Here is an 11,345-nt window from a genome sequence, read left to right as displayed (position 1 = left end):
CCAAACTAGTGAATTCCCACTCCTCCAAATGTTGTCATGCAGTTCTCCAACCCAACAATGTTTACCAACCGAAAGGAAAATGAATGAAGCCTATATAAGGATATGCACAAGAATTACAAACAGCAGCAAGACTAGCATACGCAAAAGTGTTGTATTAGGAGAAATTGCTTGCAAAACCTGCTGCATTGAGAGAAATGCACACCAAATGCAAACAAATTTTCATACAGACTTTTTTTTAATATAAAAAAGTCTGTAAATTGAGGCAGAAATGAGACTAAATGAAGACTGGGAAAATGAGAAATGGAGAAAAAAATAAAACGGATAGATTCAGCCATCCTTATTGGTGCTCCTTCCAGATATCAATTGCCACCTTCAATTACTTCCCCACCCTACCCATGGGTCCATCTGAATCAGGTCACTTTATTTATCTATATTGTTTTATTTATGATTTTCAATTTTATACATTTCAATAATTTTATAACCATTTTAACATTTCAAAACTTGTCCTTCCCCCTCTTTCTACGGTTCCTTAAATTTATTTTTTAAAATATTTCCTGCATATCCAAATTAACTTAATTTGCTCATTTATTCGTCTACTTTAAATATATATATATACTCAGGGGCATCGCTAGGGGGGCAGGTTCCAGGGGTGACTTTCAGCATGCCCACCCCACAACTCATAAGTTGCTCAGTGAAGCAGCTGGCTTACACAGCACACACTTTGCTTTTTCCTTCCTGCTGGGAAGAGCCACAGAAGCACAGCTCTGCCCAGCCAGGGCTCCACCCAGCAGCCTGGCACATTTCACCAGGGCACTGCCCTCTCAGGGGGCACAAAGGTGCCATCTTCAAGCCTCAAGCACAAGCCAGAGCAAATCCGGTGGCTTTGGGCTTAAAACTTACCACAGCATTGCAAAAGCATTAGCTGTGCTTGCTTTACTCAGTCCACCTGGACCTGGGGTACCATCTGCCCACACTCCTTCAAGTCACAGTGAGTGTTTTGCATCCCCCCCCACAATGCTTTGTGGGGGAATGCAAACCCCTCACCCCTTCAAGACACAGCGAGCATTTTGCGTTCCCCCCCCACACACACACACAAAATGCTTTGAGGTGCCTCATTTGCATGTATGTATGTATGCAAATGAGGTGTCGCAAAGCATTGTGGGGAGGGGAAAACACAAAACGCTCGCTGTGACTTGAAGGGGTGTGGGCAGATGTGGGGGGGTTGACAAAAAAAAACCCACACTGGGTACCATTTGGCTTGCTACACCTCTGTATATACTCTTATGAAATCAGGTCATTTCACCCTATCTCAGAGGCAATCTGATGTTTGAAGTGCCAGCTCTTCTCTAGATAGAGGGTGTGATGTTTGCTAGAATGCTTAGCTTTGGAATCATTGAAGTAGATTGTTTTCCTTAAATCAAGCTGCCGATCTCAAATCTCCCAAATATAAATCAGTACATAGCATCTCCACTCTCCCAGATGTTGCTGGTATTTCGAAAACGGACTGTACGTGATTAATGGATGCTGGCGATGGGTTATCAAAAAAAAAAAAGACAATGTTCTTTCTGAGCAGTGGATATGTTTTTGTACTTCGCTCTCATCTGCTGCCAGCTATATAAGACTATCAGTCCTGGCAGGTCAGACACTGTACTAACTGTCTCTAGCACTGACGTCCCACAGAGTATTGCTGTACTGCCAGCTTATGGCCTTCAAAATAATATGGAAATGTGACAGGTCTTCAAATAGGAGCATGGTTTGCATAGACATTAGGTATGGATAGCAATGCCTTACTGTATCCAATTTCTCTTAGGAGAAAGTGAATATTCAGCATATGGTCCCAATCTTTCCCATGTGTATTTTTTCTCTCATAGTCAACCAAAAGCTCAGCCAGGTTTGGCATCAGCACCCAGGGCATCTACCAGATCCTGCACACCCCAACAGGGCCCATCAATGTCTTTTATTTATTTGGTTTTTCAAATTAAAGTTTTACAATCACATATCCAACCTACATCATAAAAACAAGATTCCACAGAATCTCCTGGACTTCCCTTCTCTACTCCCCTTTGTGGGTCCTATTGTTAGTCATTTCCTTCTGCATCTTAATAATCCAGATCATTTACATCTCCATTATATCCAAAATTCACCATTAAACTACAAGTGTTATTCCAATCCTACTAACATTTTTAACTGTTTACAATGATTTTTAAGATAAATTATATATTTCCCCCATTCCTTATTAAATTTTTGGTCTTCCCGATTTCTGATTCTTCCAGTCATTTTTGCCATTTTGGTATAATCCATCAACTTAATCTGCCATTCTTCTCTGGTAGGGACTTTATCTTCTTTCCATCTCTGGGCCAATAACATCTGTGGGTCACATACATAAATTGTCTTTTCTGCTCCACTGGGATTTTGGCACCTAGAATTCCTAAAAGAAAGGCTTCGGCTCATCAATATCTTACCTGGGTCCCTGCCATCATCTTCCAGAGTGGGACGTGGTGACACCGGTTCAGCTCCAACACCACTGGAATAACATGAGCTCTATGTATTTTGCATGCACTTTCAGGTGTTTTATGGCTATTCTCTATGTGTGTTTTCAAAGCACAATATGAAGGCAGTTCAGAAGCAGTCCTAGACACCTAGACACATGGTTTAACAATTATCCCTCTCCCCCAGGAGCTCAAATTCTGTGACAGAAACTATGAGTGGCTGTGAATGTTCAGCCATCTCATCCAAACTACATTTCCCAGAGTCCGGGAGAATTAATCCAGTACGGACCCAATATGAGTCTTCAGTGTAGATATAATCTAAGAAATGCTATATTTTTTGGGACCTGCTTTATTTCTGTGATGGTAAGTTTCTTTAAACTGCTTTTAATGTTGTGTTTTAATGGTTGTAACGTGCCCTGGAACATATTAGTTTGGTGGTGATGGTGATAATTGACAGTTTGGATTTCTTAGTGCAGAAAGTATTGATCTGATGTGTAGAGATCTTTCCTATTCTAATTAATTCAAGGGGGTTCTGAAAACTTCTCTGTGTGAAAGAAACAAGCAGAAGGTTCCTGGTGTTTGGGTTATTCCTTAATCTGAGTACAACTGGCTTAAACTGATTCTCTTATCTTTTTCTGTAAAGGTCATGCTGACTATAAATATAGGCCAGAAGGACCCTGGGTTTCACTTTCTTTTTCTATCTCTTTTCTTTCTGGTGTGGTGTTCTGTGCATAGTATGATTAGTGTTGAGGTTTAGACATATTATAAGTCATTGTAAGTTTAAGTTAAGTCTGCTGCAACTGGATTTCTTATGGACAGTGCCAATCCTGAATGTATTGGATTTGTGACCATTATGCTCATTTGCATTCAGTAGCAGTAAAGCTCTGCTGGATGAAATACAATTGCCTCTGGTCTATTTTGGGGGACTCTTGCAACATGTTTACATTGTTACTCTGCCAACTATACATTGGAATCTACTCTGGATCAATACTGAGTAGAATTCCAAGTCAGGCCTGTGGCCATTTAGCACAGGCTAAGCACTCCGCTATCTGACAGGGACCAGCTGCAAGCAGGACATCACTGCCGCGTCCTTTGTGGTTAATCTCAGAATCTGTAAAATGAAGATGCAAGTGTGGTCTCTAAAGAGAGATGTGGCTTTACCAGTTCATTTTCATGTTATGAGCATTTTGTGTTGTGTGGAACAGCCCAGCGGAGAAATTCTAGGTCAGCGAGAAAGCAGTATTTAAAATGGTCTCTGTGGCATCAGCTTACTCTTCTCGTGTGATTGCATGCTGTGTGCACACAAGTGTGGAAATGATTCATCACCCTGCTAGCTTTGACCTCAGGAATCAATGTGTGAACTGGCCCTCCATCATTGGCCACAAGAACATCCTGCCACAGTTAATTCCCAAACCATATGTGTTCACTGAATGGTTATGAAAGAGAACTTTGTTTTGGATTCAGAAAACAAACTTTTTTTCTAGGCTGCAACTCTTCACATTATAAAGGTAAAGGACCCCTGGACGTTTAAGTCCAGTCAAAGGCAACTATGGGGTGTGGCGCTCATCTCACTTTTCAAGCCAAGGGAGCCGGCGTTTGTCCACAGACAGATTTCCAGGTCATGTGGCCAGCATGACTAAACTGCTTCTGGTGCAATGGAACACTGTGCCGGAAACCAGAGCACACGGAAACGCTGTTTACCTTCCCACCGCAGAGGTACCTATTCATCTACTTGCACTGGCATGCTTTTGAACTGCTAGGTTGGCAGTTGGAGCTGGGACAGAGCAACGGGAGCTCACTCTGACACACGGATTCGAACCTCGACCCTTCTGATCAGGAAGCCCAAGTGGCTCAGTGGTTTAGACCACAGCGCCACCTGCTCCCTTTCTCACATTATATACAAAGCAAGGATGTACGAAATTTGGTAAAGTTTACCCCACATTTCATGGTAGATCACATCCAAACGGTGTTTTGGTCAGAATTCAGCAGTGTCTATCCTACTGGCATTTTGTACTGAGAAATGCAGTTTACAGGGGCCTGTTGATCACCATCTACCTTTCCTTTGGAATGACCTTCCCTGAAGTAGTCTGCAAAAGGATCAACAAGAAATGCATCTCTCTCTCTGAAACCATAGAGGACTAGCTCTATGGCACACTAGAACTCTAGCCTCCTATTGTGACATCACAGAACAGCTCAACTGCCTTGGTTAATGCCTGCCAACTGCCGTGCAAGTGAAGATCTTCAACTGGTTACTACTAAGATTATTTCTGCCCACAGTGCAGAGGTATGGTCATGGAAAGGGCCGCAAAAAAATTGAGCTGCAAAAATCTAGGCTCATCTCCCATTGGAACTAGGTCACCTTTGAATGGCTCTGTACAACTTAGTAGCTCTTTCTTAACAATGGAAGCATAACAGTAACTGTGGATAAACTTAGCAAGTGCTGGTACAGTCATACCTCGGGTTACAGACGCTTCAGGTTGTGCGTTTTCAGGTTGCACACCGCACTGAACCCGGAAGTACCAGAACAGGTTACTTCCAGGTTTTGGCGCTCCCGCATGCGCAAAAGCACTAAATCACGCTTTGCGCATGGGCAGAAGCGCCAAATCGCAACCCGCGCATGGGCAGATGCGGCGCTGCGGGTTGCGAACACTGCGGGTTGCAAACTTGCCTCCCGCACGGATCATGTTCACAACCCGAGCATCCACTGTATATGTTCTGAGGCACACCTTTTTGGCTACAAACTGAAATAAAGGGGAGATTTCAAATATCTTCCCAGTAACAAATGTAGCCAAACTGTTAGTAGCCCAATTTGTGTATCCATTACTTGTATACGTGGCAGTATGTGTGGCTCCGCCTCCCCACCCTATGGCCTTTATCCTTTGAGAACTCTGGGTATAGGGCAGTATATAAATTCAATTAATAATAATAATAATCCTCAAAGGGGATAGTATGCACACAGCACTCAGCTGAAAGCAATAAACCCATTCATGCAGCTGCACCTGATATTTGGCAATTTCCTTTGCCACTCCGTACCCCCTTGCCACCCTCCATACTGTACTGTTCAGGAGAAACTCCTGATCCTCTGATTCTCCTTTGAGAAGCTTTTCAGAGTCTGCAAGGGGCTGCAGTGGAGGAAAGAAAGTGGGAAGCCTGAACTGCATGAGCAGTCCCTCCCCCCCCCCCCCACACACACACCTTTAGTTTTCTGAAGGGACAAGTCCACAAGCAAGCAAATGGTTGTCCATTCTCACTGTACCAAAGCCAACTTTAGTACGATGCACAAAATTCAGTGCAACATTATTATTATTATTATTATTATTATTATTATTATTATTATTATTATTATACTGCCGTATACCCGGAGGTCTCAGGGCGGTTCACAGAAAAGATCACAATATATAAAATCAAAATAACAACAATAACCCAGTAACATACCCCCCCCCCAAAAAAACAGCCACATTTTAAAAGGGTATAGGATGTCAGTCAGGTCAACCAAAGGCCTGGTTAAAAAGGAACATTTGTGCCTGGAGCCTAAAGGTGTATAATGAAGGTGCCAGGCGAACTTCCCTGGGGAGAGCATTCCACGGACAAGGAGCCACTGCAGAGAAGGCCTTTTCTCGTGTTGCCACCCTCTGGACCTCTCAAGGAGGAGGCACACACAAAGAAGGGCCTCAGCAGATGATCTCAGGGTCCGGGTAGGTTCATATGGAAAGAGGCAGTCCTTGAGGTATTGTGATCCTGAGCCATTTAAGTCTTTATAGGTCAAAACCAGCACTTTGAACATTACACTCATTAAGTCAACTGGCATGTATGCACATTTCATTTGGCTGCAAGGAGAAGGAGGCTATGGTCCCAGAATTGCCCCTTTTAAAAAAAAAAAGTAATAATACAGGATTGTAGCTCTCATGATTGCAGAAGTATCACAGAGAACATGTGTAGGTGTTGCATGGTAATGTCTCTCAGAAGCTTGCATCAGTAGGAGGGTTTTGGTTGCTAAGCATTCATTTGTTGTCTAGTCTGTCCAACCACTAAAACTACATTCTGACAGGGAACCAATAGTAGGTCTGAAAAGCCAGGAATCTCCAGTTGGTCCAACACCATTTGGCCCCCACCATGACTGGCCAAATTCTGCCAGGCTCTGCCTCAGTGTGCCAGGTACCATTTTAAAAAATGTGTTTTGTTTGCTTGCTCTGGTTTTATCCCTTCCTTCCTACAAGGAGTTCAGGATGCACTGGGTAGGGTTCTTTTCCATCCTTTTATTCTTACAACAATCCTGTCAGGTAAATTAGGCCATTCCAGTTAGATTCATTATTTGCATGGGGATTTTCAACCTCTAACCACACTGGGGACCCTCTTGGGTCTAACCCTGAACCACCAGGTTTTGCTCCTTGGTCCATTTGGGTCCTGTCCAGAGATTCATAAGCTGACAATCCCTGGATGGGGGTGGCACTTGAGGTGGTTAGAGATAATGCCTTCCTCCTCCTGGTGACAAAAACCAGCCCAATTAAATAACCCCTTGTGCAAATATGAAAATATGTGGCCTTCAATAGTATAATAGATAACATACACCTATGTATACATATCAACATTTTAAAATACGCACCTGCCATTTGAACCCCTTTGAAGAAGAATAAAAATCTGTTATTGCATTGACAGAGGAATAGATAGATGCTGAACTGGATCTTGATGAGAATGAGGAAGAGAAGTAAGAACGACCGCATGCAGATCCCTTGGAGGCAACCCTTGCTGTTAGCGGTAGGTAGGTACCATTGTTTTCAGAAAGAAAGTAATACGGGCATAGCCATAGCTCCATATCTGAAGGTGTGTCTCCAGCCCCATCGATCTACCCAGACACTGAGGTCCAGCGCCGAGGGCCTTCTGGTGGTTCCCTCACTGTGAGAAGCCAAGTTACAGGGAACCAGGCAGAGGGCCTTCTCAGTAGTGGCACCCACCCTATGGAATGCCATCCCACTAGATGTCAAAGAGAACAACAAATACCAGACTTTTAGAAGACATCTGAAGGCAGCCCTGTTTAGGGAAGCTTTTAATGTTTGATGGATTATTGTATTTTAGTATTTTTTTGGAAGCTGCCCAGAGTGGCTGGGGAAGCCCAGCCAGATGGGCGGGGTATAAATAAATTATTATTATTATTATTATTATTATTATTATTATTATTATTATCCAGGCAAACCTTTCCACTTCAGGCACAAATAGCAACAGCTGACAACAAGCCTGATTACAAGCATCCTTTAGCATTGTAAAATATAGTGGCTGAGCAGCTAGGGTTGGCAAGCTAAGGCCGTGTTGCACAGCTGGCTTCCTTCCTGAAGCCAGGCATTGCTGCCACTTAGCAAAAGGGGAGAGAGAAGTGAAAATTTACCTTTTATCCCTATTTGCAAATGGCTGCGTTGGCTGGTCAGGCTCCCCCCTGCGCGGGCAGGTAGGCGGCTCAGCATGACCCCAATTTGCTCTGCTGGGGATGAGGTCACTCTGGCAGCATCAGTGGTGAGGGCTGGGCTAGTGCACCCTTGCCTGACACACGTGCCCCCCCCGGTGTGCGAGCCTGCCCCGGGTGCCTGCAACCAATGGTAGGCCACTGCCTGGATCCAATGTATACAGTTGCCTTTCCCCCTAGTGCTTCCAAACAAGGCAAAATCCCTTTCCCAGAGGTGCATTAGCGTATTCTGTGTATCTCCTGTGTTCTCATACACAAATCTGCTGTTCCGCATGGATATCCCACCCACCCCCCACTCCATTATCTGATCTGCAGTCAGAAAGCAGTATTTATGCGTTCACCTATCGATTTTGTCGATGTGCATACAGAAAGGCAGAATTCACATATGAGCAAAGAGAAGGAATATGAAGAGCAGAGGTCAGCTCCCTTGGAACCAGTCCATCCTTTCTTTAGTAGGTAGAACCATAACCTTATCGATTCTTGTGTGTAATTGGAGCTAGGCGTGCCAATAGAGTTGGGGTGGTTGTTTGACAATGTGCAATCTATTACTATTATTTATTGAATTTATATACTGCCCTATACCCAGAGGTCTCAGGGTGGTTCACAGAACATATAAAACCACAATATACCCTATTTTTTTTGTTTATAAGGCACCCCCATGTATAAGAAGCCCCCTATTTGGGGGGCAAAAACCAATCACCAGTCCTCCCTCAGCACTATCCATGTATAAGTCGCCCCCTAATTTTTGACATTATTTCTTAGGGGAAAAACCTAGTCTTATCCACGGAAAAATACAGTATATAATCAAAATAAAAACAGCAACCCAATAACACCCCCAGCCTAGTCAACCAACATATTCTGGCAGGCCCAGGGGGAAAAATCAGCTGTAAGCCAAAGTGACTCAAAGTGTTGAAAACACTGTTGTGGCCACAAAATAATATCCCGCTTGGACTACTGCAATGTGCTGTGCATGGGGCTACCGTTGAAGGTGACCTGGAAACTACAACTAATCCAGAATGCGGCAGCTAGACTGGTGACTGGGAGTGGCAGCCAATACCATATAACACTGGCCCTGAAAGACCTGCATTGGCTCTCAGTACGTTTCCAAACACCATTCAAAGTGTTGGTGCTGACCTTTAAAGCCCTAAACGGCCTCAGCCCAGTATAGCTGAAGGAGCGTCTCCACCCCCATTGTTCAGCCCGGACACTGAGGTCCAGCTCCGAGGGCCTTCTGGTGGTTCCCTCCCTGTGAGAAGTGAGGTTACAGGGAACCAGGCAGAGGGCCTTCTCAGTAGTGGCACCCGCCCTGTGGAACGCCCTCCCATCAGATGTCAAGGAAATAAACAACTGTCTGACTTTTAGAAGACATCTGAAGGCAGCCCTGTTTAGATAAGTTTTTTATGTTTCATGTTTTATCGTGTTTTTAATATTCTGTTCGGAGTCACCCAGAGTGGCTGGGCAAACCCAGCCAGATGGGTGGCGTATAAATAAATAAGTTGTTGTTGTTGATGATGATGCACTTTCCATACACACAAGAATTTCCACATGACCCACAACCCCGATTGCACAGGGTTCCAGGGTACATGGAAGCATGTATGTGCATGTGCCTTTTGTGTTAGTCATACTCTGGTTTCACCTGAAAATGGAGGAGATAATTTGGGGAAGCGTGAATTTAGAAAAATCCCAAGCCAAACTAATGGGATTAGCAGGTTCACCCATCCCTATTGAAAAGTGGGGTATGATATGAATTTTATTATGTGTATCAAAGCCACAGATATACATGCCGCTTTGCATTTCATAATCTCGTTCCATAAGCTTCTGCAAGTATTCATTTAAATAAGCAAATGACCATTTCCTAATTCTGTGTCATGTTCATTCTTCTCATTGCAGGTCTTCTCCAAGAATCACGGTCAGCTGTGGAGTCGAAGAAAGCCAAAATGGGAAAACTAACACCAAGGGTTGTCATTCCTTTAATGGTGAGATTAACAGAAGCAGCGAGACGTTAATTCGGTCTGCTCTAAGAATAAATTGGGGCTAGACTACGTTACTGCTTCTGCATTCTGGATTAGTTGTAGTTTCTGGGTCACCTTCAAAGGTAGCCCTACATAGAGTGCATTGTAGTAGTCCAAGCGAGAGATAACTAGAGCATGCACCACTCTGGTGAGACAGTCTGCAGGCAGGTAGGGTCTCAGCCGGCGTACCAGATGGAGCTAGTAGACAGCCGCCCTGGACACAGATTTGATCTGCGCCTCCATGGACAGCTGTGAGTCCATAATGACTCCCAGGCTGCGCACCTGGTCCTTCAGGGGAACAGTTACTCCATTCAGGACCAAGGAGTACTCCACACCTGCCCAAGTCTGGCTTGATTAGGTCGATTATCCATGTCCGCTGGCACTTTTTCTCCCAGAATAACCAACCAGTTGCCCCGGGAGATTCACAAGCCAAATATAATGGAGAGAGCCGTCACCTCTGATCATTTTAGTTGAGGAGAAGAATTTATAATGGTAAACTTATGCATCCATATGCTCCACCTGAAATTATCACAACTGCTTATAAGGACCATGGAAGTGTTTCCTGTTGACCCTATATGTGAAACTATGCTTGGCTTTTTTCAGGAGCCCTCAAAGAAATGGAGAAAGTTTTCTTACTCTCCTCAGTGGATTAGTATATTGGACGTGGCTCAGAAAATCTTCGATGAAGAAGATAGAGTGAAGAAGAAACAAAAGCAGAATAAAAGGGGAGGGGAGGAAATGCTAGCAGGTGGGAAATGGGAGGAGGGGAAAGGAGAAATTAAAAGGGAACAATTGTCTGACTTTTGTGCTCTAGAGGGCATCCAACCAAATCCTGGACAGGATCTGCAACCCTCACGGGAGCAATTGCCAACTCCAGGGCCATCATATCTAAAGGCAGAGAAAGAGATCTTAACAGCAAATGAAATAGAGGATATCATCCAAGAAATTGTGGCTGTCAGGGCTAAGGAGAGGCTCTCTGAAGAAAGCATGCCTCCTGAAGGGAGAGAGAAGCTCTTCTATCAAGATGCCTCTTCTATCAATGTGCAGAAGCCGCGCTACCGGAGGATGCCACACTAAGGTGGGCATTCATTGCTCAACCACTGCTCAGAAACAAAAATGTATGCCACTGCCATCACAGTGTCATTAAACAACCATTCCCATTTATATCACAACACTAGGCTGTTGTTGTCTTCTGCTGCTGCTGTTGCGTTTCAGCTGGCATGGGAGAAGTGGGCTGAATGTTCGAAGATGCAGAATGGTGTTGTTGTTGTTGTTGTTTTAAAAAAGTGCTCATTTTGCAACTTAAAACCTCACCTTTATTTGGAGCTTTTCATGCTCTCTTCAGAAGAATGGCGCATGCATTCTCTCAACCCAAAAGGCACATGCACA

General features: G+C 44.1%; 1 protein-coding gene across 1 annotated transcript; it reads left to right on the top strand.

Annotated features, from left to right (window-relative positions):
• Nucleotides 1-4,671: 4,671 nt before the first annotated feature.
• LOC117044544 lies at nt 4,672-11,033 on the top strand. Its single transcript, XM_033145362.1, has 5 exons — nt 4,672-4,773; nt 7,146-7,248; nt 8,313-8,396; nt 9,835-9,920; nt 10,560-11,033. Exons 2-5 carry the CDS (start codon nt 7,158-7,160, stop codon nt 11,031-11,033), a joined length of 735 nt encoding a protein of 244 aa, XP_033001253.1. The 5' UTR covers nt 4,672-4,773; nt 7,146-7,157.
• The last annotated feature ends 312 nt before the right edge of the window (nt 11,034-11,345 follow it).

Source organism: Lacerta agilis, chromosome 3, assembly GCF_009819535.1.
Source record: "Lacerta agilis isolate rLacAgi1 chromosome 3, rLacAgi1.pri, whole genome shotgun sequence".
NCBI lineage: Eukaryota > Metazoa > Chordata > Lepidosauria > Squamata > Lacertidae > Lacerta > Lacerta agilis.
The sequence above is the reverse complement of the archived record's forward strand: the minus strand, read 5'-3'. Positions and strand labels throughout refer to the sequence as shown.

Coding starts and splice junctions, on each gene's coding strand:
- LOC117044544 (XM_033145362.1), top strand. CDS start 7,158: ATGCTGAACTGGATCTTGATGAGAATGAGGAAGAGAAGTAAGAACGAC. Junction 7,249..8,312: donor ACCCTTGCTGTTAGCGGTAG/GTAGGTACCATT, acceptor ATGTGCATACAG/AAAGGCAGAATTCACATATG. Junction 9,921..10,559: donor GGGTTGTCATTCCTTTAATG/GTGAGATTAACA, acceptor GGCTTTTTTCAG/GAGCCCTCAAAGAAATGGAG.